Source organism: Carya illinoinensis, chromosome 5 (genome assembly GCF_018687715.1).
Source record: "Carya illinoinensis cultivar Pawnee chromosome 5, C.illinoinensisPawnee_v1, whole genome shotgun sequence".
Taxonomy (NCBI): domain Eukaryota; kingdom Viridiplantae; phylum Streptophyta; class Magnoliopsida; order Fagales; family Juglandaceae; genus Carya; species Carya illinoinensis.
In genome coordinates, this window is record NC_056756.1 from 5,766,930 (window position 1) to 5,793,578 (window position 26,649).

Below are 26,649 nucleotides of genomic sequence, written 5' to 3' on the forward strand. Positions count from 1 at the left end.
TCTAAAAAATACTCACCCAAATTATATATCCATTTTTGTTACTTTTTTTTAATAATTGTTTAAATAATTTAAAAAATATTTTATACCGTCGGAGAGATCCTCGGTAGATTTCTTCTCTAGCATGGCCATGAAAAAATCATTGTTATTATGCTGGACTTGGTAAGTAAGATCAGGCTAACTAGCCCAATCCAAAAACTCTCACCCCACTCAGTCCAAGTTCTCAGACCCCGCCCAGGCCCATATCTAAGGAAAAAGACAAAGCCCATTCGGCCTTATTGTTTTATCATTTATCATCATTTTTATTTTTCGAATTGTATCTGGTTTTTATTTTTTATTTTTATCTATCTTTCCTGATTTACTTTTTATTTTGATTTGTTCATTAATAACATCAATATGCTTGAAAAAATATCTGCGGTTTTTTTTTTTTTTCTTAAAATAATAATTTATTTATGTTTTCGTTTTGTTTGCTGGAAGGAGTAATGCAGTTTCAGGTAAATATTCGGCAAGAACAAGACATTACATTTTCTTTTAGCACAATGGGGTTGAAAGATAGGAAGTGCAGCTGCTTGCTAGATGGGCTGATAGGGAACTGAAGGTTCCAGAAACTAATATCTCAAATGTGGGAGCCCATATAGTTGTCTGTATTGGGTTCTTCTTCCATCAATAACTCTCATGTGACAGACCAAAATCCATTCAAAATCATATGCCAAACTGAAGAAGTTGAAAGCAACCCATACAACATATTTTATCCCTTGTGATCTATGATCGAGTGGCATACATTTAAAGACCAATTCAAATGAAAGTAGCAAGAAAAATGAACTATTTGCAGAGCTGAGTGCCCGCCCAAACATCAAGTGGGCATCGGCAACCATATTAACCTTCAATCTGGGTAAAAGAAGGAAAGAAAAGAAAAGAAGAGTATACATCCCAAACATCTACTATAGCATGTATGCCCGCACGGTCCTCAGCTCAAGTGGCAATCTGGATGCACAAGTCAAAAACAGACTATTAGGACCTCATGAGTCCATTACAAGAAATTTTTCATGACGTGTATGCTATTACACACGTGTGTGTGTGTGTGTGTGAGAGTGAGAGAGAGAGAGAGAGAGAGAGAGAGAGTCTCACAATTTAACCTCAACTTATACAAGGAACCCCCTCTAACAACCTCAGTTTGTATGCTAATCATTATTTTGAGTTCATCAACAACTCTAGTAGTAAAGTTGCCATTGCCCTTGCACTTGTAAAAAGAAAGTAAAGGTATCCTTGATCCATCCTATTTTGCACTATTTGATGAGGGAAAAAGGGGTTTTGTATGGTAGCCATTCCTAAAACTGGCAGAAGCTTAACTGGATACCTCTTTTTAGTCTCAGTTCAGGAATTGGTGATAAACATTCAGCCTAAAGTTTGCTCAAAGATCTAATGAAAAATTATCAAGATGCAATGAATAAGAATTCACTTCCTTTCTGAACCAACCTCAAATTTTTGGACGTCCTGCTGCAAGAACCACCACGGACCATTTTTTGATAATAATCTGGAAAGACACAAACAAAAGGCCCAGTTGAAATTGAAACAATTGTACATGCTAATACCATAACCTCGTAGCATGATAACATAAAATCTAAATGGACTTGGTAAGTCATGTCAAGATCATAGTTTGTTTTCCACAAAGCAAAATGAACAGATTAAACTTTGAGTCTTGGTAGGAACAAAATCTTAATCCCATCCAAATTAATACACTGCGTACTAGAGCATGATTGATAGATTGAAACCCCAAACAAATACAGCATGATCACATTCATGACAAGCGTGGGACGAGCTTGACACAGGGGATGATCATCTATGCACCAGACCAACTTAATTAGTTGCTAGTTAGCATATAATTCACAGGACAGATATTAAAGACATTTGAAATTCTAGCATGTTGTAGCAGTTGGCAAGAGACTCCCGAAAAGGTGGGGATAAATAAAGGGGAAAAAAGACTTGATGCAATTCTGTACATACCTCACGTATCCAGCCACTGTTCTCAGGCCCATGAAAAGAACTAAGCCGAGCCAAACTCCTGAGAGACCAATCATAGAAGGAGCGTAGAGCAAAAATGCGCAGGAAATTGCTCCTACAACCATCTGTCAATTATTTGCACATTTGTTACAAGAAAATATAAAAAAAATGCAAACGTAATAATAAGAAAATTATTAATCAATATGAGAAGGCAGCTGACTATAGAACAAGAAAATATAAAAAAATGAACACGTAATAAGAAGACCACAATGTTATCCAAATAATTAATCAATATGAGAAGGCAGCTGACCATAGAGCAAGCAGCATATGAAAAATCTGAAATGCCATAATGGAGACCATCAAATATGTAAGCCAAAGCGTTGAGAGGTTGGCTGGCACTTACAAACTGCAGCATATTTAGAGAGGAGCTTATAGACAGAATGATAAAAACACCAAAGAGAAGAAAATCTTAAACCCGAAAAAGAAAGGAAAAAAATTGAATGCTATCCCAATCAAACAGATATACATACCAGCAAGCCAGATCTAACAATTTCTAATACTTCGGAATCGTTAGTGAACAACGTAGCCAAAGAACCAAAAGACACACCCAATATGATGGCTAAGGAAACGCCAGTGAATAACCCTGTCTGAGAAACATATATGACAAGTTATAGAAGGGAATTGGAAAGGGGGGGAAATAGGGAAAAAAGAAAAGAAATTAAGCATAGTTTTTTAATTGTAAACAATAGCAAAAAGAACTTGCAAAAATGACTTACCTTCAGTGCAAAGTAAGCAATTTCTTTCACAGTGCTGAAGTCACCTCTAGCAAAAGAACTTGCAATGAGAGCCTACATTCAACAAAGGCTCTTCAGACAAGTTTGTTAATTAAAAGTTTCCAAGCTCTATAAAATCATAATGCAATCACAAGATTTAACAAGGACTAAAGTGAAGAAAATAATCTGTAGCATTTGCAATTATCTGATCAAGAGAACTACAAATATCTACCAAAAAAACACAAATGTAGGCAGACCAACTGGTCATGAATGGCTATGAATTTCCAAAAACCTCAATATCCTTAATGGAAAACAATTGTGATGCAGTGTTAACAATGTTTGGAATTTTTTTAACACATTTTTTACACTATAAATGGTTTTAGGTAGGTAAAAGCGAGAGAAAATTAACTGAAAAGGTTTGAGATTACACATGGTTTACCTGACCAGATGAAGCTTGCGCATCAGCCAGGAGAGATACAGATAACCATACTTGCAAGCATATCTGATGAGCTGCCATAGATAATGGTCCTAGACGAGCAGCCATTGATGTGCTCAAAGTTATGGTCAAAACAGCAGCTAGGGTTCTCCCAAGAAGAAAACCGCCTGCAAAAAATTATGTAGCATATGTGAGGAACCAATGCACAAAGAAGTACGCACTTAAACCTAGAAAATATTAATGTTCCCATTTACCATTTGAATAATTAACTTGGATTCAGAAGAAAGAATCAAATGCTAGGTGTTTTCCATGTGCACTTTCTGTGTACTTGAGTTATGTTTACTGTTCAATCAATACAGTTTTATTCTTACTTGCCCAAAGAAAATAATCAAATGATTTTCTAACATCCAAAAATGAGAATCATCATGTTATCTAGCTTCAGATTTGTTAAGGGGACCAGCAATATCAAAGCATGATTAAAGCCAGTCAATCTGAAACAAAAAAGGAAAAACTTCGAATGTGAATCACTATCCTACATTTTTTAATAGATAAATAGAGGCATAAATAAAAATTTAATGTTAATAATTTGTATTTGGTCTTGGGTTCAAGAGAAGCATGCTGTGAAATTTTTCAGACCTGATAATATAGACTGCAACATCACCCTGTGGACCAGTACCTAACATGTAGAACATGTGAAAGACATAAAGAGTCCAATGAAATGACTACTATAATAGCCAAAGGCAGATGGAATCAAGCTAAAGAGTTAAAGAGCATTGTCTATACCAGCTCTCTCAGCAGGAAACACTCACCCGATCTTAGGTAACCACCGAAATGCAAACTTCTCATACTAGGAAGTGATAATACAGTCCTCTTGTTAAGAAACCAGATCATAAAAAATGTGACAATGTACCTGGAAAATGTGAAAGCACATATTATCAAATTATAAGACCATAGATAACAGGAGCAAAAAGATGAACATAAACAGTCAAAGCACATACTGAGAGACAACAGTGGAAATGGCAGCACCAACTACACCCAAGCGGAGAAAATACATAAGAAAAGGAAATAAGAAAACAGCCGACAAATTTCCCAATCCTGCAAGTCAATCATCTACATCCATTAATAAGATTAAAAGAAAAGAAATGAATAGATTTAAAGCACAAACTATCTTGTGAGGTCAATATCCTATTCTTATGATCCATACTTAATTTGGCTTTTTAAATTTTTATGTAAAGATAACCAGAATATTCCCCTAGCATTTTGAAATCTTTTTGATTTTGCAGATATTTTGGTACAGTGATATGTCGAAACAGTGACACGTGCTTGACTCTACAATAATGTTGTGGTAATAATGACCTACATATTTCTTCTCATGGAAGTCTGAGAAGAAAAACTAAACACTTGCCTAGACATAATACAGGGGTTTTTGTATCCTTAAATCCACGGAAAATGCCTTGAATTGCCAGAGAAACAACAACTGCAGGGGCACCAATTGCTCTCAGAGAAAGAAATTGTTCTGCTGGAATGCGCATTGATGAAGCCTGTTTACAAAAATGCGCTTTAGGAGATGAGATACTTTACTCTACCAGTGAAAAACGACAAATATGCTAAATGGAAACAGATGAGAGTACAAAGGCGAGAGCACCAGGACAATAGGTTCTTCCAAGAGATGACACTGATATCAAATCTAACTGGTCCACCAAAAGGTAAAGAACAAGAAGGAATGCACTGATATCTTATGTATACTTAATACTCTAAAGACTTTACTTACAGATGAAATGCCCATCATGCTCAGAAATACTCCAGACCCAAGGTACATTGCCAAAGCCTCAAAGGTACCAATAACAACTGCTAAAAGCAATGCAGTAGAGACAGAGGGCAGTTGCTTTCTTTCACTCATTCCATCAGTACCTATCACAAACTATTTCAACTTTAGAATGAAAATTCAAAATTCAGGTAATTTTTTGTGTTTATTTTCTCAATATGTGTGGGAAAATAGATATGGCACCAGTCTAACCTCAACAAAAAGGTAGGCCATCTAGCATATATTGTGTATTTCTATAATGATACATGTACAACTATTTTTATAATCATTATGCAATCATGTTTTAAATTGGGGGCATTTCTGTAAAACAATTTATCTTTATAAGTTATTACACAAAATGCCCCTCATTTAAAGCAGGGCTGTGTAAACTGTAAAGGGTTGTATGTGTATCATTTTCTATTGTAGTTTTACCTGAGTTGGATCCCTTGGTTGCATTCTGTGATATGTCTTCGGCCACAAAGGATGTTGCCACACTGAGAAGAGGGATATTGAAAACTTTCGATATGATGTTGAAAATTGACATAGAAAGACCAGCTGATGCCATCTCCAAGGGCCCTTTTCAAATAGAAAAAATCAAATGCTTAGTTAGTATTGCCCTCAATATTAATAACTATATCTGAACGAAACAATCATTATGAGGAAGTAACCAATAAATGAAATTTGAACTGCAGTCACCATTTCCAACTCACATCTAATGGCCCTACTGTGAAGAATCTATCAATTGGTCTACCCAAAAGTTCCAGAAGATCAAAGAATAAAGGATAGAAAAAAACTTCATAAGAGGAAGCTAATTCTCAAGCAATTAGATGATTTTCATTTCCCTCATTATTTCTGAGACAAAATGGAGCTTTTGTAAATCAGCCTACATGATCCACATTAGTAGGTAAACAAAACTGTCAATACTCAATGATCACCTATGTACATAAACCAAAATCAAGATAGAAAACTGCTACCCAAATAAAACAAACGTAACTAACAAGCAAGGCTTCAAGCTAAGAGGAACCCTGCAGTAATTGTGGATGAGGCACATGTCATAAAGTCAATCTCATCCCCACAATCTATAATTACCCTGATAAAATTAAGAAACGCTTTTAAACCACAGCGATTTATTCATGGAAAGTATTCATCGAGCAAAGAAACCAACCCAGTCTTCCAATGTAGGCAGTTTCCATCAGTTGTGCCAAGGGCTCAATTGCTTGTCCAGCAATTGCCGGTAAAGAAAGCATTATAAGCTCAGTTTGGACATTTGACGAAGGTGATTGACTGCGTGTAGGCGTGCCAGCAATCTCACTGCGAAACAATTCAGGATTTCAATAATTTGAATAAAAGAATCACAATTCCGTGATTACAACATATCCTCAGAACTCCATTGAGCTCTCATGCATTCTAAATACCATTCCAGGTACCCAAATCCGTAATTAATAAACAAAATATGTATAAAATGAAAAACGGTTGTAAGTCAAGAATCTTACAAGATTTTCTCGCTCAGTAAGGCCCCATTTTTCGATGCTACGCTATCCTCCACACTAGAAGAACTCAGTTCATAATCCGAAGTTTGTTGCTCGCTTATCAATCCACAACGCCTAGCAACATTGTTGAAGCTCAATCCTCTAGGATCACACGGGGCAAAGCAACGATCATAACGACCTTTTTTTGAGGTATTGGACCCAAATTTGTATGCTCCGTTCTTAATTGATCTGCTCCCGCATCTGTTAATGCTAATATTACAAGTAATGGAACCAGAGAGTCCAGTAACTGTCATATTGCAGAGAACCGAACTACGAAAAGCTCCGATTCTGAAGTAAAGATCAGTAGCGATCTCTCTGCAAATGATCAAAGAACGTGCCATTAATACCATACCCCTCTATTATTATTTTTCGTTCAAAGTCCATAGTTTGTTCATACGAAGACGTGCTCTCATATAAGAATTTGAGGACCCTACTGTTTGGATGCTAAGAAAACATGGGATTTTCCCCTATTATGGATTCCGAAACCACATAAAAAGCATAAGATAAAATTGTATAGTTTAACTTTTATCTTCAATTTTCTCCACAACCAAACAGGCAACTAATGTTGCAAGAAAAGAAGGAAAAAAATGCAAAGCTGACGACTAATGCGCGCATAACAAGCCCAGTGACTACCTCGGTAACCTCTGCTCTGCAACTGTTACTATATCGAACCCATCAATTGACGGTCAGCATTACAAAGCTGGGAAAGACGGAAAGCTCACCAAAAAGCAACACATTTCCGTTCGGATGCTGAGCAGCTGTATTTCCGGAAATAGAACCGATACTCAGCGCAATGTCGGCGAAAGCTTCGTCGAATAATTAGAACATGTGGGACACGGATATCACCTGGGAAGTGGGATGTAGTAGGAGCACCAGTAGAGAGCGATGAGGAATTGACAGAAGAATAACGAATGGCCATGATTTACCTTTGCTACACAACACACCACGTGACGGTTTGGAAATTATATGGGTGGGTAGTTAAGCACATTCATTGCGGTTGCTTAGTTGATGTATTTTGTGGCTCGCCAATGTCCAAGAGTCGATTTGTCGTGTTTCTTCACCAAACATGTTCGAGCCACCAATAATCAGCATGAGCATTAAACATGTCGGTAGCTGTAGCATCGCTCATATGATATTGTATTCTTAGACGAGCACTGCACTTCATGAAGTCTGTTGGGTACTCTTTACGATGTGATTTATCACCAAACATACCTCCTAAATGTTTAAAAAATATTTTTAAAAAAAATTCAGATTGAGCTATCGATCATGATCACCAGCAATAAGAATTAGGTGGGTAAATAATAAAATTAACAGTTTTATATTGAGAAACTACAATTTTATATCTCGATATATATTAAAATTAACTAATAAAAATAAAGAGATAAATAAGCCAAAGTGGGTAAATAATAAAATTAACAGTTTTTTGTTTATTGAAAAAGTAGTAATAAGATGGTGGAAGAATTAAGTGAGGGCAAAATAAAGAGACAATTAGTACTAATAGAAAATCAATAACCACTGATCAACACCATTCTGCGGCTGTCAGGAACAAATTTTTCACTGCAGCAGCTATTTGCAGATCAAACATTAAAGGAGAAAGGGAATTGCTTCTCCCACAGAAGGTGGTCACCACTGTGGGTTTTTATTTTTGTTTTATTTACTTAACAGTTAAATATTTATTTTTTAATGAATTTATTATTTTTATTTTATTTTTTAAAATATTTAATGAATTTCAAAAAATATTTAAAAAAAAAAAACAGAAGAAAGATAAAATTCTTTTGCCCATTCGGTGAAGGGTTTCGGTACTCTCCTTGTATGATTTCTCAAAAAATTGAATCTATCAATCCTGTGATGAGCAATGGCGGCAAAGCTAGCCATAGCTAGAGGAAGCTATTCGATTCAATCTCATAGATAATCATTGAAGGTGACAGTTAGCTAGGTGGTCACAAAACAATACCATGCATGCCTTCATCTTCACTAGACTGGATAATCAGCGGTTGCACGTAGACTTTTCCTATTTCAATGCTTCAACATGTAAAGATTAACTTGCCGAGGATAAAAAAAAAAAAACCATTCTGCAGTGAACTTATATATTCTCACCTAACTAGGATAGATAGCATAATCACAAACATAGCCAAATCATCTATTATCAACTATAATACATACATATTTTTAAGTTCAGCAAAAGATTTGTGCGCATGCAAGCCTACAATTACTGGATGCCAATCTGGAGATCAGCCATACCAGAACCACCCTGCATGGCCTTGACCTTCTCTCTGAGAACAAATTTCTGTATCTTACCAGTTGAAGTGACTTGTATATCCCCAAAAACAACACTCTGCGGAACCATATACTTGGGCAATCGATCCCCACAAAACTTGATAATCTCCTCCGCCGTACATGCATCACTCCCTTTCTTCAACTCGACAAATGCAAAAGGCGTCTTCCCTGCTGCTTGGAGATCATCATCATCATCATCACGTGCTCTCCCAACAACAGCAGCCTCCAACACCTTTGGATGACTTCGCAACACTGCCTCTACCTCGATCGTGCTTATAGCCTCTCCCCGAGAAGAGATTATAACATCCTTTGCACGGTCTTTCATTTGTATACACCCATCTGGATGTCTGACTGCTATGTCTCCAGTGTGATACCATCCGCCCCTAAAAGTTTCTTGACCTGCTTTTGAATTTTTAAGGTACCCCAGCATCAAAACATTGCCCCTAAACATCACCTCCCCAATTGTTTTCCCGTCATAAGGTATGCTTTTCATGGTTTTCGGATCTTTTACATCAACACCATCCATCAGAAGATTGTGAGTCCCTTCACGAAGTTTTATTATTTCTGTTTGTTCATCCGATTTTGAAGAGTACTGCAATCTGGGTTCCCATGGAACAACAATGGCTGGGCCAAGGGCTTCTGTCATACCATAGCCGTGGCTCAGGTTAAAGCCTAGTTCGGTAACCTTCATGAGGACCTGGGGTGCTGGTAATGCACCAGCAACGATAATGTCCACCCTGGCTGGCAATGGCCGCTTCTGGTGGCTAGCCGGAGCGTCGGCAATTATGTTCAAAATGGTGGGGGCACCACAAAAGTGAGTTATCTTGTGAATATCAATTGCTTCAAATATGAGCTTTGCTGAGAGTACTCCAGTTCTAAGGAAGATATTGGTGCCACCAACAGCAGCCATTGCCCAAGTGAAGCACCACCCATTGCAGCGAAACATGTCAACAGTCCATAGAAACACTGACGTTTGTCTCATGTCAGTGCGAAAAATTGCCGCTATTGAATTGAGATAGGCAGCTCTATGGCTGTATATTGCTCCTTTGGGAATGCCAGTTGAGCCAGAAGTATAATTCACTGAGATGGGATCACATTCATTGTTTGGCCGTATGGTCTCAAAATCTGCTTTTCCTATTGCAAGAAGACCATTGTAATCCAAGCTATCTGCTGGGGTTTCTGTCAGAGTTAAGGATGATGTTTGATCATAATTCTCTGGTATTAGAACAAGCTGGGGTGGCTTGCTTTTTCTCTCGGAGAGTATGCTTAGTGCCTTCTCGACAACCTCAACAAGCTCATGGTATACAAAAATGATTTTGGGCTCCAACTGTTCTAATAACAGCGCCAATGTAGGTGAATCCAACCTGGTGTTAAGGGCAGAAAGAACTGCCCCGGCCATTGGAACGCCGAAATGCAGCTCGTAGAGTGCAGGGACGTTTGGTGAAAAAACCGCAACCTGCTCATAAAAAAATAAATTAATAATAAAAAAAATAAAAATTAAAAAAATTAAAAAAAATTATGGAATGATAAGAATCAAGATGGTGAAACCTTCGTTTTTCTTTTAAAAATTAAAAGTGTCAACATCAATGCTAAAAAATATCACTTGTAAAAAAATATTTCAAATTAAAAGTCCCTTCTAACTTTTGTTTTTTGTTTTTTTTCCAATCCATATAAAGATATATAATGTAATATGTATCTATAAGTTCAGCTTCATCACTTTTATCGCCTTAACTGTCACTTTATCGCCTAATATTTGTGGCTAGACCATCAAATATTTACCATATCAACATATATATATATATATATATATATATATATATATATAAAGTAAGGCTGTGTACAAGTCCAAATAGAAGAGCCTCACGCAACTCTTTTTATAAAAAGGTAGATGCCACTAAAAAGAGAAATGATTTGTATAAATTTTAAATAAAAAAACAATAGATTTTTTTACACTTTTTGAAGTGGATCCAATTTTTTATAAAGAAATTGTGCGCAATTTATATATTTGAGATTTGTACAAATTATTTATAATGCATACGTGCGCGAGTATGTATATATACATATTGCTTCCTTAATTTGGAAAATTGTTGTGATCGGTGACGCATGCTATGCTAGCTGCTTTTAGTACTATTCAAAAGGAGGAGAAGGCATGCAGCATTCAGCTGAACGGTATACGAACGTTGGTGGTAAAAGTGACATGCACTGAACCTGATGAAGTCATGATGTCCAGTATTACGTACCTAAAACAAGCACTTGAAAATATATGCCGACGTAAGTAAGATTAATTCCTGATCTCCTTCTAGCCAGGAGTGCTAGTTTGTTGAAACTGATCAGCACCACATGATGCATGCAAAGCTGGCACGCAACTCTAATAAATAAACGAGTCCAAAAGGCTTTCCAGTTTCCCCTCTAGAAAAAGCTCAATGTTCATCTCCGGCCTTTTTGAGTTATTTCTAGATCATCGATCTCGATCCCTAGCTCTGTCTTAGCTAGCAACCATGACTTTGAGACGTTCATGTTTAACTATATTATAATACAATCTCACTTTCATATTTAATTATTTGCGGCGAAGGAATTTGAGATCAGCAGCTAGCATATATATAGTGCAATTACTAATAGATCATATATAAGTATTTTAACCGGGTTGTAATCACGATTTTCTTTCGTCATAAGTGAAGGTTATTAATAAAATTAAGAATAGATCATTCTTGGACAGGTGATCTCGTCTCTTTCTTAATATATATATATATATAAATACTTTAACAGCAATCAGATTAAAGACCTGTTTGAGATTGCGTTAGGAGTTTTAAAAAGTGCTTAAATATTTTTAAAAGCTCTTTAATGAAAAAATTAGGTCGTTTGGATATTATATATTAAAGCATTTTTATCTCAAATAAGTTCAAAAGTACGTTTAAAATGATGTTTTTCCTCAAACGTGCTTCTCCAAAAAATGCGGAACGTAATTCAAATTTTAAAAAAAATGTCAATGGACAAAAATATCCATACAATTTTAGGATAATTGCAACTTTCAAAATTTTAAGGATATGATCATAATTTTTAAAAATTCAAATAATCGTCATTTCTACCTCAAAAAGTACTTTTTTAATTTGTTTCCAAACAAATGTAACATGTTTGAAAGTGTTTTAAACATATGGTTACCAAACAGTAAATAACTTTTTAATAATAGAACTTATTACTTAAGTTATAAGTTATAAGTCCTAAAGTTATAAATTTTATTTCCTACCGCAATTCCAAACATGCACTAATTCTCAAGGAGAAGGTTAATCACAAATAAAATAACTTTGTTTTATCGTTTTACTTGTTATTATCTATTAATGTTTATCAAGAGTTTTGTCTATTATATGATATACCAAAATTATGTCAGTTTATAAAATAATTTTAAAAATATATCATAATTAAATTACCTGTTGCAACAAACAACTCTATTATTATATATATATAACAGCGACAGTCAGAAATATTTCGATTGACTTTGATAATTTCACACATAGACATGCAGAAAAAGAAAAAATTCAAAGATTTGTCACATGATCCACACAATTAGAATTATGGTTTTGGTCGGAATGTAACTAGCTAGATCATCGAGTTTTTTTTCATCGAAACGGATCGAGGGGCTCATTAGGTGAGCATGCATGCAGTCGCCGTGACATACAGTACCGGAGGACCTATTAAGGCCCAAGTTTGAAAAAGAAATTAATGTATATTAATATTTTATGATTTAATAAGATAATATTAATTTGGCTATTTCTAAAAAATTAATTTGGCCATTTTTTACAAAATTATTTGGATATTATAGATTATTTACTTATATTTTTTTATTTTTTCAATGATATATTATCCTTAACACATGATATATATTTTTAATACATATTTTATATTAAATGTATTTTAATTTTATTTTAGATGGTAGTTTTATATCACAAAAAAAAAATTATAAAGAAATAAAATAAAATATATTTTTTTATACTTTTAGCTTTATTTGCCCCCTAAAACAAATTTCTGGTTGGCCACCGGTGACATAGATTTACGGTGTTTGGAGATTCGGGCCTGCCATGGAGTTTAGGCAGGCATGCATGCTTGTGGAGGCCGGCCGGCCGGCCGGCTCATGAGGATCGGTGGTACTACTCGTTTTCTGAGGATTCAGGAAGAAGCCTTTTTTTTTTTTTTTGGTGCAATTAATTAAAAAATACATTGATTATTGGACATGAAAAGTTAAACAAAAAAAAAAAAAAAAAAGGGGACATGAAAAGTGCTTAAAAAATACATAAAGTACTGATCTAGGACCAAAAAGCCAAAAGTACTTACAGCATCACCAGGAGAAATCCCCAGATTGAGAACCAGAGCAGAAGCAAGCTTGGCACAGCGTTCATACGTTTCTCTCCACGAAGTTTTCGCAGAGCCATAAACGACGGAAACCTTATCACCATAAACATTGGCGGCTCTCTCTAAGAAGCTTATGGGTGACAGAGCAATGTAGTTCGCAGAGCATTGAACAAGACCCTCCATTGATGACGTCTTACGTACGTGCGTATCTGGCCAGGTACTTCTTCCCCCAGACTCCAAGATTCAAGTGATTCTACTACATATTTCCACACAACATTTATTTATAGAGAGTATACGTGCCATTTAATTGTTCAATCATCAATGTACTCTGACTAGGACCATAACCCAAAATATATAATTATATTTGTTTATATTACACTATATTATTTATTGATATATATAGAACGTCATTGATCGAGATGAGGACGGAACTCATTAATGGATTCATTCATCAGCAACATGCCAATATCCCTAAAATTTATTAGCATTTATTGATTTTCGCCATAGTAAGTAGTACTATATATGTATATATACTTTAAATACATTTTTTTGTCCGAATCCGTCTATCATCTTGTCTTAAGAGTAAAACATAAACACGTGGTCAGGTGCGTTGTACCATATTTACCTAGTACTTAATGCCGTCCAATAAATATTATGTCCGAATATTGTATATATTTCTGTTCATATACATTATACAGCGACGTTCCTGCAGCCGATTATCTTTATTTTTGTTAAAATATATATGAGTCTGTACAACTTGTTCTTTTCCTGTAAGTGCGCGCTTGCGTGTCAAGGCTATGAAATATAAGTATCGATCTGAGATAGGACAAAAATTCTTTACATAATTAAATAGTTAGTCAATCATCTCACATTCCCATGCAGAATTAATTATCGACCCAGATCGTTGGTTGCTAGGGAAAAAGGAAAAGTGAGAACATCAAAAACTAGAAAATCGATCACCATCATGATCAATATCCTCGTCAATACCCGTTAATTTGCTTTGTTATCCAACGTCGGCCATTTAGAGGACCATACGTGACTTTTGAGAAACCCAGAAGCTAGCTGACATGAATGGAAGCCAATACCTATAGTATTTGGTGAGAAATTATGTATCTCGATTGATCCTGCATGGAGGATATCTAGATATAATATATTGAGAATTACGTTGAGCTTCGAAAATGGAGGATACCTGGAAGATCATAATTAATTAGGAAATGATAGGTGGATTTCCTTTGCCTAAAGATCCCCCTGCTTAATTTGTCGATGACCGACGCCTTTGGCTTGTAGTACTAGACGACGACTGCCGCACGGCGTTTGCGTTTAGCAAAATGCCCACCCGACCCGCGCGCGGTGTTGTTACAATTTGACGAATGGCATGCATGCAAGCCGCAAGGCTTAATGCTGCATGCACTGATCTGTTCTTTAATGTTAGTTTCATTAATTAGCTAGGTGTCGTTTTATGATGTATTTCCAAGAGCAAGCAGCTTTATTATAAGGTACTTGTCTCCTCAGCCAATTATATATATCAAGCATATATATTCCAGTACGTAGTACTGTCTGTAACTGTGGGATATTTATAATGCTTTAAAAATTAATTAAATTCGATCTTCAAATTCTGGACATATATAGAGTGTGACAGAAATAAACACTTCAAATAAGTCTCGAATGTATTAACTATTATCTGATCAGATCCTGAATGAATCTAGTTGATCTTTTGAGTATCGTTAAGTACTATTTAATTAATACTGCAAACATCATTTTATATGTCTATAGATATAATATATATATACATATCCACATGCATGAATCAATATCACAATTATTATTAATCTTGATTATAGATTATGTATATATACACAGATATATATATATATATATATTGAATCATCACAATTATCATCATTAGTATTATATGCGTTTGTACAAAATATACATATGCAAAATGCATGCATTTCCCATTATATTGAGATCTAGATGATCATAAAGTAGTAGAAGATATATGGTTGATCAGATATATTGTTTAATTAATTCGATACTGAGAGACGTCAACGTGTAGAATTCCATCGCAAGCGAGCTCGTACCTGTGGCAGCGCACTGAATCAAGTGCTTATGAAAATGGGGTTGAGTCATTGTCCACATCTAGAGTTTTAGTAATGTGGAGTGTATAAGTGCTGTGTAATTCTTTTTGAAAAAAATAAGTGAATACGGGATCTTTATTAAAAAAATTAATTTTTTAATAATAGATCTCATTTTTTTAAAAAACGATTGCACAATACTTAACTAGATATTTTATGATTGTATGTAACGTTACTTCCAAATTTAACATACCGATCTCTTGTTAATTATCGCCGGGATCAAGGAAATGGCATGACACCATGCATATTGTTTCATCATGTTCACAAATTAAGCTGACGAGATCGGTTAAATATTATATATATATATATATATAAATGGATTGATGAGATAGATTATCATGATAAAGACGAACTCATCATTATTATATTTATTATTATTATTATTATTATTGTCTAAAAGGTATGTACAGCATAATGGTCGATCCACCATCTCGTGACTTTTTTACTACTATTTGACATCACTTGAGAGCAACCATTTGCTTCATTTGGCTTGAAATGATCTGATAAAAACAACTGCTAATGCGTTATTATTTATTCGTTTTGCCAGCCCTTTACGAGTAGCATTGGTCTTTAAAATTTTGTCCCGTTCGGCTTAGCTATTAAGATTTTTTATTTTAAATACAAAATTCACATCTCATTATTACAATTTTTTCAAACTTTCATATAAAATATAATAAACAATTCAATTTTTTAAAATTCTAAAACAATAATAATATTAAAATATAATATTTCATCTAAAAATTCAAAATTCTCATATGAAAATTCTCAGTAACCAAACCGAAACCCAGATTGGTCCGTACAACTTGTTTCAGCCCCAATATTGTTAGGGGTATGCACACTGTACATGCATGCAAATGGCACTTGCATGGGGTACTACTGATAATATCTTATCTTGATCATTCTTGTTGGTATTTTATGACTTGCAAAGTAAATACATATATATGGGATAGTCGGACCGACTAATATTATAAAATTATATATGCGCATTATATTCTTTATTTATTTATTGTACTTCAATAAAAATTAACTATTAAAAACAAAACTATCAATTATTTTCTATCATTTTCTTATATATATAATAAAGAGTAATGCTACTCATCATGATTTCAATTCTTATCATACTCTCATCATCTCATGATGTGATTAGATCATGATTATAGATCATCTAGTGCCATATAAATTATATATAATAATGATAGTAAATAAACTGGATTGGAACGAAGACAATAGAGTCATAGACCTCACTTCTCATAATGCATGAGGATATATATCATGGAATGGTTTCGTGGGAACTGGGAAACTTAGCACGACCTCCGCCGCCTTGGAAGACTAGATGGCTGAGCCCACAGCTCTTACGTACTTGAATTTCTTTGTTTTGAACACTAATTCGTTCTTTGCTAACGTGTTTTGGTGGGTGGATTACAGGAGTGAAACCAAAATCAAGTGGGGCCCTACGATGGCAGGTTTATCCGCAATATAAGGCAGCTGGATTGATGGTCTTTTTTCCAAGAGCCCATATTTTCCGCAACTAAATGGAACGGATCCGAGTATGGTCCTCGATGATGAAGTCAGGTTCCAGCCCACCAAACTTGAAACTTGACAATAATGGTCAAGGAAAAACCCCCGGATACATAATATAAATACCCAGTACCATTCACTTCCACAAACCGTGCATATCATACAGACAGACAAATATGAAAATGAAGCTCTATTCTTTGATTCTCTTCTTAGCTTTCTTGCTTGGAACCTCGGCAGAACAATGTGGAAAACAGGCCGGGGGTGCTGTCTGTCCAAATGGGCTATGTTGCAGCCGATTTGGGTGGTGTGGCACCACAACTGAGTACTGTGGAACTGACTGCCAGAGCCAATGCCGCCCTGGTGGAACCCCATCACCTACTCCAAGTGCTGGTGGCGATGTTAGCAGCATCATCAGTGCATCTCTCTTTGACCAACTGCTCAAGTATCGGAACGATGGAAGATGTAAAAGCAACGGATTCTACACCTACAACGCTTTCCTCGCTGCTGCCCGATCTTTCAGTGGATTTGGCACAACTGGTGATGCTAATACACGCAAAAGGGAGATTGCAGCTTTCTTGGGTCAAACTTCTCATGAGACCACAGGTAATTAGTCATACGGCTTAATTGGAACACTAACTTTGTTAATTAAAGAGGTCACGACCGGAATCATTAGCAAAAGATAACTTTGTGTAGGAGGGTGGCCAAGTGCACCGGATGGCCCATATGCATGGGGATATTGCTTTATTACGGAAAATAACAAGGCAGACTATTGTACGTCCAAAGATTGGCCATGCGCTCCTGGCAAACAATATTATGGCCGGGGTCCTATTCAACTCACTCAGTAAGTCTCTGAAACTACAGATCGATGCAAGCTCTTTTTGATTTAGTTTTGGACTCTCCATTTCTCAATATATATCATGATATTGAATAGTTTTGTAAGTTAAACATGCACTTTGATGCTGACTTGGATTTTCTTTTTGCAATGACTTCGTGATCAGCAACTACAATTACGGGCAAGCAGGTAAAGCCATAGGAGCTGATCTCATAAACAATCCGGATTTGGTGGCCACAGACCCGACCATATCGTTCAAGACAGCAATTTGGTTTTGGATGACTCCACAGGCAAACAAGCCATCCAGCCACGATGTCATCATTGGGAAATGGACACCATCCGCTGCAGACAGGTCCGCCGGTCGAGTCCCAGGCTATGGTGTCATCACTAACATAATCAACGGTGGGCTCGAATGTGGGCGCGGTGCCGATAATAGAGTGGCTGATAGAATTGGGTTCTATAAGAGATATTGTGACCTTCTGGGAGTAAGCTACGGTGACAACTTAGATTGCTATAATCAAAGGCCTTTTGCCTAAACTACGTACATTCATATATTGTCGAGCTGATATCGTATAATATGTTTTCTTGGAGGGAAAGCAGCTTCTAAATCACAGATCATGAATAAAGAAGGAATAAATTCTTGATCAGTACTTATAAAAAAAAATTATGAATAAATTCTTGGTGATGACGACGTTGTCATATCTATATCATGATCGATCTTAACCAAACTATATTCGAGTAATTACTTCAATTAATTAGCAAGTAAATGAAAAATTGTTACAGTCGAGACCCATGCACCGATCGACAATGATATATTGACTTGTCAATAATTACCATAATTTAAAGATGAACCCAGGCTGCACGTACAAAGTATTGATAAATCTTTACCAATTAATCACATGCACCATGTGCAAACAAATATTTTGGAGCTTTCCATACTGTTGAGTAGTAGTACTAGTCATGAACAAGGCCGTCATGATTTGAAAATAACGTCAAATAGGCTCGGATTGGTTACTAAAAATCAAATAATTTCATCTAATTTTATTTAATTATTATAATTTTTTTAAATTTTTATATAAAATATAATAAACAATTCAAATTTTTTAAATTTTAATATAAAATTAATAATAAAAAAATATATTATAATAATATTTTATAATTCTTTATCAAACTATTAAAAAAAATTAAATATGAACAGAGTATATTTAGAGTCTCAGACTGTCAATACATAAAATGCGAAATATGAAATAAGAAATTGTTAAATCTAAACTTTCAAATATTATTAATTGAAAGTAAATATTTAAACCAAAGACTTACAAGCTTTAAATAAAGAAGAAAAGAGAAGGAAGGTGAATTTAGACTTGTAAGTAAGTAGGGGAAGCAGTTTTTGCTGAAGGTAAGTTCGGCTAGAAAGTTCTGCCTCTGAAATGAAACGAAGTGCCATTTTATAGATGAATGAAGCACTTTTACAAATAGTGAATCCCATAAATTACGGGATGAACAGTAAAAGTAAACAGTGAATCCAATAAATCACGTGATGAACAGTGAAAGTGAACAGTGGCGAAAGTAGTTTTGTTTTCTTTCGCCGAAAATGAAATATTCTCTCTGCACTCAAAGCACCAAAAGCACTTATGCTTCTGATTGAGCCAAAAGCAAAGAGTAATGAGTACACCATCTTTCCGCCCCAAAAAGTTGAGACTCTGGGGTTGAGAAGAGGCCAAATGGTCGAGCATGATTTAATTATCTCCCAATCTAGGGGGATAGTCTTCTGAGTCATAACCGAAAATCTCGTAAGGATCAGAGGCGACTGAGTCTGTTGACGAGGCTTCTGATTCCTTATCCGAACCTTCACTGTTGGAGTTATCTTCTATGGACTTCTTCAACAGTTCAAGTAAATCTTTCTTCTTCAATTTGTCAAAGGGTGACTTTTGTTTTGAAGAAGAGGCTGAATCTTGCGAATTTGTTGAATCCTTCTTCTTGGCTGAAGATGACTTTTTCTTCGACTTTGATGAAGAACTGTTTGATTCTGAAGCTTGATCACCTGAACCTAAAATAGTTGGATATGTAATCAAGGCTTGGTTTGGGGTGGGAGAAGGAAATTCTTGTTTATCCTTAAGGTTAGAAACAACAAGAGGAAAATCGGTTGAAATTCTTGAAATAATATCATTTGTGTGGAGAAATTTATCCCACCATTTGACAAAATAATGACAAAGTAGGAGGTCATCTTTTTTAGTATATTGTCATCTACAGATCTAGGGAGTTTTATATTTGGCACAAAAATAAAGTAAGGGAGGGAGTTTGCTAAGTGATACCATTTAAATGGTAACTAATAAAAAATTATATTATAATAATATTTTATTTATTATTATTTATAATGCCTTACCTCGTCTCATTTTAACGAAACAAAATGAGAGAGTAAAAGCACTCGTAAATGCCTATACAAGACCTTTTCAAAATTCTCATCGCTCTTGACCCTAGCGTATGCGATAAAGTGATAAAAGTAAGTACAGGTATGTCAAACACCTTGACCGCATAGCGCAGTGGATTAGCGCGTCTGACTTCGGATCAGAAGGTCGTGGGTTCGACTCCCACTGTGGTCGACCGTTTTCTTCTTTTTGTCCGCTTTTATATAATAACCTTTCAGCAACACGGCGAAAGTGATAGTATACATCGAAGTATGGCTCTGGACACATTTTTTTCATATTTTATAAGAAAAAAATAGTTGTAAGTATAATTGTATATTAATCTGTATATTAATATGATGTGATTGGTTAAAAAGTAAATTTTATTAAAAATAATATTAATTTAAATTTTAAGTATAAATAAATTAATATTGGTATATAAATTAGTGCGTGACTGTGTTTATATATATCAAAATTCTATTTTATAATATAAAAAAAGTGTACGTTTTTTGTTAATTCTTTGCATTATTAAAAAAAAAAACGTAATATTTATAAGACTTTAATCGCCATTCTTCTAATTTGTCCGTATGATATCAAATAATTAGTCAGCATCTTTTAATTTGTCTCCTTGATATTAAATAATTTTTTTAAAAAAATCTTATTTTTATCGTAATCGTTGACTTCCCACATGGATTTATTTTGAGAGAAGTCACCGAGAAATTCATTTGATTTTTTCATGTATTTTTTTAGTCATCTTAAATATTTTTTTTAAAAAAAATTACAAAAGTATTTAAGATTAAAAAAATTAAAAATTAAAAATTTCTACTTAATAGGTTAGACCCAAAGTCAACTCAAAGAACCGAGATTTGATACTACCTTAATTTGTTTCAATGTTATAAAATAGAAATGAGGTTTGTAACTGTGATTATGTGAGTGTCCTATAGTTTTTTTTTTAAAAAAAATGAATTAATATAAAAAATTAATTTTTTAATCAAAAATTTTATTTTATTTTTAAATAATTATGCAGCATTTGTATATCCTGTAACTATATGCAGTACTCTTGTTTGAATGTTCTAAAATGCCCTGACATGTTTGCCAAATTACGAGGAAAACCCATTTCTATTTGTATATCACGTCGCGACGTCGCGTACCCAGCCGACATTTCATGATCTGACGGGAGGCGATTGTTTGCACCGAAAGCCCAGAGTTGTTGTTTACTCCCACCAATCTCCGCCAAGCCGAAGCCGCTGCCGCTATCTCGCAGGAGGCTTCATCGCCACCACTCGCCCCCTCAAGATTTTCTCCAAAGAGGTAAGTTTTCTTTTCCACAATTTTTTCATCTCTAGAACTACCTAGGGTTCCGACTTTCATCTTCTTTTACCTTTTTTGATTCTATGAATTTCTATTTTTTTTCCACTATTGTTTTAAGCCACCACAAACGAGCTCTACGCTACTTCTCGTTATGTTTCCGTAAAATATAAGCTTCCCTTTGATTCTAAGAAACTTAATTGACTAGACTGAAGATGAATCATCTCATCGTATTAAATCGGAAAAACTTGGAAGGTTCATGATTTCTTTTCTTTTCTTTTCTTTTTATTTTTTATTTTTTATTGAAACTATGTTTATTGGATTGGTTAATTTTCGCAGGGTTTCATCAATGTCGGAGGAAAAGTTAAATACAGAAGTCCCCGTTGAAAAAATTGGGGCACCGGAGCCTGTGAATGGCAACGACGAAGCATCTGAAACTTCTTCGACATTGGAAAAAGATGAGGATGGGGGTAAAAAAGATGAAGACGAGGGGAAAGGTGATGATTTCTTGTAATATGCTCTTCTGTATAATTCTTTTTCTCGTGATTTTGTATGTTGTTTGTGTTGCCAGTGATCACCACTATCAGTGAGAGGGGAGTGCTGAATGATTTTTAGAAAATGAGGAAGAATAATGAAAATCTAGATAATTATTAGGAGCTGATATTCGTGTTCTTTCATCCCCTTGTCTTCTCTCAGAAGAAGATTCTTATTTGTGATAATTAACTAGTTCTTTTGGTTGATCTTTCAATTGTTGTGGTTTAATTTTCTGATTGGAGGTTTTATGATGAAAATCTGATATTCTTGTTTTGTGAGTTGATTTATTGCTTTTCTTTCATTAAATTTGCCAATGTGTATCTAACACGTGCAATTGGTTGCATTTCGAAATAATTTTTTCTACAGAAGTTTCAAAGAAAAAAAAGAAGAAAAGTAAAAGCAAGTGAGAACCTCATTCTAGCATTAATTGCTCTCTTACTTATTGAACATTTTTACTTAAAGTAGATAAATTTATTTTCTCTTTTTATGCACAGGAAAAAGAAAGAAGTACCTGAGCAAACCGACCCACCATCCATTCCTGTTAGTGACCTTTTCCCTTCTGGCGAGTTTCCTGAGGGTGAGATTCAGCAGTACAAAGACGAGTGAGTATATGAGTATATGTGATGTCTACTTACTCAATTTGATACAACGAAGCCTTAACCAACTAGTTTGGTTGGACTATATTCATTTGACTAAATATATGCCCTTATTGTTTCATTTGACAGAAAGTATAACTTAATTTTTATTCCTTCAGTTTGAAGCTGTATGTATACAATATACATGTGTGTATGTGTGTGTGGAATGTGGATCAACTAGATTTTCCCCTAGTTTCTCAACTACTCCTGAATATTGGTACTTAAAAGTTGGCCGTTGTATATCAGAAACCTATGGAGGACTACATCTGAAGAGAAGAGGGAGTTGGAGCGCCTTGAAAAACCATTATACAATTCAGTTCGCCGAGCAGCTGAAGTTCATCGTCAGGTTACAATTTGTTCTTTTATGTACACATGTTTCTGCTCAAACTGTGAGAAGTATTTATTCTGTCAGGGGTCAGAAAACTTAAATGGCTCTCAATCAGTGTTTGAGGAGCTGGATTAAATTGACTGGTTTGAGCAGTTGAATCTGAACTTGTCACATTTCGGGTTTGGTTCCCTTGAACCCATATATCCATTTTAGTTGGAGTGAACTGAGTTGAACCAGCCAAAACTCTGGTAGTTGGTCTGATGGTGCCAATTTTATTACTTTAAGAGTATTACATTATTTAATTTCAAATACTTGATCACTCTTTTTTAAATCTAAATAAAATGTGGATTATTTCACACATATAGTGATCTCATAAATTTGTTTATATGAAAGTGTTTTTAAATTAATTTAAGTATAATATATCTATCCATGATCAAGCAGGTTGAATTTATGAACAATTGTTGTTATGGTTCGTCTACCTTTTTCACTTGAACATTGCATTGAATTGGGGCCTGTTGACTTGTAAGTAGGTCCGGAAATATATCAAAGGTATTTTGAAGCCTGGAATGTTGATGACTGACATTTGTGAGACATTGGAGAACACAGTCCGGAAGCTGATATCAGAGAATGGTCTACAAGCAGGCATTGCTTTCCCTACTGGATGCTCATTGAACTGGTTAACACTTTAATATTTTATAGAAGTTTGATGCTCTTAATTTTATTCATAAAGTTCATATGTTAGTCTAAGCTCTTTTACATTGTCAGGGTTGCTGCTCATTGGACCCCAAATGCTGGAGATAAGACTGTGCTTCAGTATGATGATGTGATGAAGTTGGATTTTGGGACTCATATTGATGGTACTACTACTTCTACTTCATCCATCTCCAACTTGCTCAGCTTGTCTAACCTGTCATATCATTGGTAGAAAGATTCTCTTTGGTGCAGGTTGCTGCTATTTTTCTTGGCTGTTGTTATCAGTCATAATTTATTGTTTGATATGCAGGGTATATCGTTGACTGTGCATTTACAGTGGCATTCAATCCTATGTTTGATCCTCTCCTTGAGGCCTCTCGTGAAGCAACCAATACAGGTATCAAGGTACTGTACCTTCACCGATGAATTCCAGTGGCAAGTGACCGTGAGAAGTATATAATTACACTTGATCTTGGGTTTCGTACGATTGTGTTTGTTATCTCCATCAAATGAAAAAGATGGCCGTGTGGATCATTCTTTCATGTTTGATGCTTTAATATAGCATTTACTTTTATTACTAATGAGAATGATACCGATGAAGATTTTCTCAGTATGTTTAGATTTTCTCAGTATGTTTTTTGTTACAAGATGGCATCAATGGATTTATTTCAGTTCAAGTTAAGATGTGAAGATGGGGGTTGGGAAGGCTCATGATGACAGCTCAAATTTGAGAGTCTTAACTTAAATGAGATATTACATTGATAATGATTAGATGGTTGGAAGGGGTTAAAACTGTCTATTCTTGCTTCTTGTGTTTTTGGTTAGAAGCAACATATCAACGGCTTTTTTTTACCATATTTTAGATGCTCACTGCAATGCACCGTTTACTAATTCTGGAGGTGACGAATCTCCAATCACACAGAATAGTGTGTACTGATGATGGTCATATAATTGTCTAGGAATCTGGAATTGATGTGCGACTTTGTGATGTTGGTGCTGCAATTCAAGAGGTCATGGAATCATATGAGGTTGAAATTAATGGAAAGGTGTATCAAGGTATGACAATTGTGCTAATTTTTATTGTTAAATCATCTTTTATGTTTTTTTATTCGAAACTTCTGTAAAAATAAAAATTAGTAAAATTTTCAACAGCAACCTATCGCACATATTAAAAATTTATTAAAATCCCCCTATATTACCAGCAGGCTGCTAGTTCTTTTACTTTTTGGGGATATCAAGAATAAACAATCGACCCTTGATTTAAACAAGGTTGGCAAAAGCCTGCAAGAACTAATCTTTTTTTAAAGGCCTATGTACCCTTGGAGAGGCCCCACTATTCTGACCTGACACTAATAAACCCAACCACTTGTAGATTGGGAAATAGCAACATATTCGTACTGGACCAAGTCTTGATACCTCATCCAAGATGTGTTTCTCTTGTATATTTGGTGACATTCTGGAAAGAAATATCTTCTTTGTGGACTGAAATTCTTACTTAGGCTGCTATATCTTTAAAAATTATGCATGACACGTGTTGACGCATGCTGACATGTGAGTGGGCTTCGGCTGTTGTTGACAGTAAAGAGCATCCGAAACTTGAATGGACATAGTATTGGGCGCTATCAGATCCATGCCGGGAAATCTGTCCCGATTGTGAAAGGAGGGGAGCAGACAAAAATGGAAGAGGGTGAATTTTTTGCAATCGAAACTTTTGCATCAACTGGTAATACTTCGGTTTTGGTGGATCACACAAAATAGATGGCAGTTGGTGCACATAGTGACCTTTATCTATCGTTGGTTGTCTTGTTCAGGGAAAGGATATGTCCGAGAAGATTTAGAGTGCAGCCATTACATGAAAAATTTTGAAGTCGGCCATATACCATTGAGGTTGCCAAGGGCAAAGCAACTCTTAGCTACAATTAACAAGAACTTCTCCACACTGGCCTTCTGCAGACGGTATTTGGACCGATTGGGGGAGACAAAATACCTTATGGCTCTGAAGAATTTATGTGACGCCGGCATTGTTCAGGTACCTCTAACCAATTGAGCAACTTCATTGTATAGTGTCATTGGATCAAATATTCTTAAGTCAACTAAATGGATATTGATGTCTAAGGACATTATTTATTCTTCTCAATTTTTTTTTTTTACCCTTTTTCAGCCTTATCCTCCCCTCTGTGATGTAAAGGGCAGCTATGTATCTCAATTCGAGCATACCATCTTACTCCGGCCAACCTGTAAGGAGGTCATATCCAGAGGCGATGATTACTGAATGGGGATTTTATTCAAATTTTGGGACTGGATGACTGGGTTTCTTTTCCGTATGTGAAATGTTTCATTATTTTTTCATTTTCCTATCCTCTATGTTTGTTTCTCAACTTGCTTGGTAGCAAAAAGAATACTCACTGTATACTCTTGGTCTTCGGCACACTTTTGGGAGTTTACTATGATCGATAAACACTCCGGATTTCTGTTGTTACTCTATTTGCATTATAGATCTCAAACCGAAAGGAAAAATGAATGTAAAAAAATAGGGTGGATTTTTAGGAACAAAAAAATAAAAGGCCATGCGAAAAACCAAAATCGATTTCAGAATAAAACCCACCCCAGCCAGCGCCAAAATCGGTATCAGAAATCAAAATCGGCCTTGGGATGTTACACCCATTTAGCTGCCATCTCCATTACACATATCCATCATTTGGCTGCCATCTCCATTTTGTCCTTGGGTCTCGTGGGGCCCCTTTCCTTCTTCACTCCATCGCATTACTAGAAGAATTAGAAGGAGAAGAATAAGAAAAGTCATCAATACCTGCCAACGAAGGATTTCCCTGTGGGAATCTTCAACGAATTGTTCAGGAAAGGTGCAACAAGAACAACGAGAGAAATTCCAAGTCCCAAACTAAACCCTGTTTGGGAGTTTGGCAAAGGAAGCTTGCTCCCAATGCCGAATCTGTTTCGTGGATATACAAAAACGAGTGCTGCATTTCAGATGAGAAGAAGAAGGTGAGAATAAGACGTGAAGACGATGCAAAGAAGAAGATGAGAAGATATACGTGTAATGCATTTGAACAAAACATCCCGTTTTATTTTTACACGTGAATGG

General features: G+C 35.4%; 4 protein-coding genes and 1 non-coding gene across 7 annotated transcripts; 3 read left to right on the top strand and 2 right to left on the bottom strand.

The window, feature by feature from the left end:
- Positions 1 to 720: 720 nt before the first annotated feature.
- Positions 721 to 7,466, bottom strand: LOC122311900 (protein DETOXIFICATION 45, chloroplastic-like). 3 transcript variants are annotated; one of them, XM_043126664.1, is made up of 16 exons: positions 7,263 to 7,466; positions 6,505 to 6,855; positions 6,177 to 6,322; positions 5,444 to 5,587; positions 4,979 to 5,118; positions 4,613 to 4,748; positions 4,206 to 4,302; positions 3,991 to 4,117; positions 3,844 to 3,883; positions 3,211 to 3,374; positions 2,775 to 2,846; positions 2,529 to 2,645; positions 2,309 to 2,404; positions 2,002 to 2,123; positions 1,474 to 1,531; positions 721 to 981 (listed from the first exon to the last, which is right to left on the bottom strand). In XM_043126664.1, the coding sequence occupies exons 2-16, from the start codon at positions 6,792 to 6,794 to the stop codon at positions 970 to 972; spliced, it is 1,761 nt and encodes a 586-aa protein (XP_042982598.1). In that variant the 5' UTR covers positions 6,795 to 6,855; positions 7,263 to 7,466; the 3' UTR covers positions 721 to 969. The 3 variants fall into 3 exon arrangements, with proteins under 3 accessions (XP_042982598.1, XP_042982596.1, XP_042982599.1); XM_043126662.1 differs by having other exon boundaries at positions 7,174 to 7,465; XM_043126665.1 differs by lacking the exon at positions 3,844 to 3,883 and having other exon boundaries at positions 4,017 to 4,117; positions 7,174 to 7,462.
- Positions 7,467 to 8,656: 1,190 nt separating this feature from the next.
- On the bottom strand, positions 8,657 to 13,451 carry LOC122309488 (butanoate--CoA ligase AAE1-like). Its single transcript, XM_043122990.1, has 2 exons — positions 13,144 to 13,451; positions 8,657 to 10,273 (listed from the first exon to the last, which is right to left on the bottom strand). The coding sequence occupies exons 1-2, from the start codon at positions 13,342 to 13,344 to the stop codon at positions 8,750 to 8,752; spliced, it is 1,725 nt and encodes a 574-aa protein (XP_042978924.1). The 5' UTR covers positions 13,345 to 13,451; the 3' UTR covers positions 8,657 to 8,749.
- A 3,504-nt stretch (positions 13,452 to 16,955) lies between these two features.
- LOC122309193 (endochitinase-like) lies at positions 16,956 to 18,293 on the top strand. The gene is made up of 3 exons (XM_043122574.1): positions 16,956 to 17,417; positions 17,508 to 17,655; positions 17,813 to 18,293. Exons 1-3 carry the CDS (start codon positions 16,991 to 16,993, stop codon positions 18,180 to 18,182), a joined length of 945 nt encoding a protein of 314 aa, XP_042978508.1. The 5' UTR covers positions 16,956 to 16,990; the 3' UTR covers positions 18,183 to 18,293.
- A 1,879-nt stretch (positions 18,294 to 20,172) lies between these two features.
- TRNAR-UCG lies at positions 20,173 to 20,246 on the top strand. Its single transcript has one exon. It is a non-coding gene; the product is annotated as a tRNA-Arg (tRNA).
- A 950-nt stretch (positions 20,247 to 21,196) lies between these two features.
- LOC122311472 (methionine aminopeptidase 2B-like) lies at positions 21,197 to 26,025 on the top strand. Its single transcript, XM_043126025.1, has 12 exons — positions 21,197 to 21,359; positions 21,696 to 21,853; positions 22,257 to 22,293; positions 22,385 to 22,492; positions 22,772 to 22,871; positions 23,384 to 23,529; positions 23,619 to 23,710; positions 23,857 to 23,951; positions 24,506 to 24,602; positions 25,126 to 25,269; positions 25,358 to 25,575; positions 25,708 to 26,025. Exons 2-12 carry the CDS (start codon positions 21,706 to 21,708, stop codon positions 25,816 to 25,818), a joined length of 1,296 nt encoding a protein of 431 aa, XP_042981959.1. The 5' UTR covers positions 21,197 to 21,359; positions 21,696 to 21,705; the 3' UTR covers positions 25,819 to 26,025.
- Positions 26,026 to 26,649: the final 624 nt, after the last annotated feature.

Coding starts and splice junctions, on each gene's coding strand:
- LOC122311900 (XM_043126664.1), bottom strand. CDS start 6,794: ATGACAGTTACTGGACTCTCTGGTTCCATTACTTGTAATATTAGCATT. Junction 6,323..6,504: donor TTACTGAGCGAGAAAATCTT/GTAAGATTCTTG, acceptor ATTGTTTCGCAG/TGAGATTGCTGGCACGCCTA. Junction 3,884..3,990: donor GTTTCCTGCTGAGAGAGCTG/GTATAGACAATG, acceptor TCTACATGTTAG/GTACTGGTCCACAGGGTGAT.
- LOC122309488 (XM_043122990.1), bottom strand. CDS start 13,344: ATGGAGGGTCTTGTTCAATGCTCTGCGAACTACATTGCTCTGTCACCC. Junction 10,274..13,143: donor GGATTTCTCCTGGTGATGCT/GTAAGTACTTTT, acceptor TTTTATGAGCAG/GTTGCGGTTTTTTCACCAAA.
- LOC122309193 (XM_043122574.1), top strand. CDS start 16,991: ATGAAAATGAAGCTCTATTCTTTGATTCTCTTCTTAGCTTTCTTGCTT. Junction 17,418..17,507: donor AACTTCTCATGAGACCACAG/GTAATTAGTCAT, acceptor AACTTTGTGTAG/GAGGGTGGCCAAGTGCACCG. Junction 17,656..17,812: donor GGTCCTATTCAACTCACTCA/GTAAGTCTCTGA, acceptor CTTCGTGATCAG/CAACTACAATTACGGGCAAG.
- LOC122311472 (XM_043126025.1), top strand. CDS start 21,706: ATGTCGGAGGAAAAGTTAAATACAGAAGTCCCCGTTGAAAAAATTGGG. Junction 22,294..22,384: donor AAGAAGAAAAGTAAAAGCAA/GTGAGAACCTCA, acceptor TTTTATGCACAG/GAAAAAGAAAGAAGTACCTG. Junction 23,530..23,618: donor ACTGGATGCTCATTGAACTG/GTTAACACTTTA, acceptor TTACATTGTCAG/GGTTGCTGCTCATTGGACCC.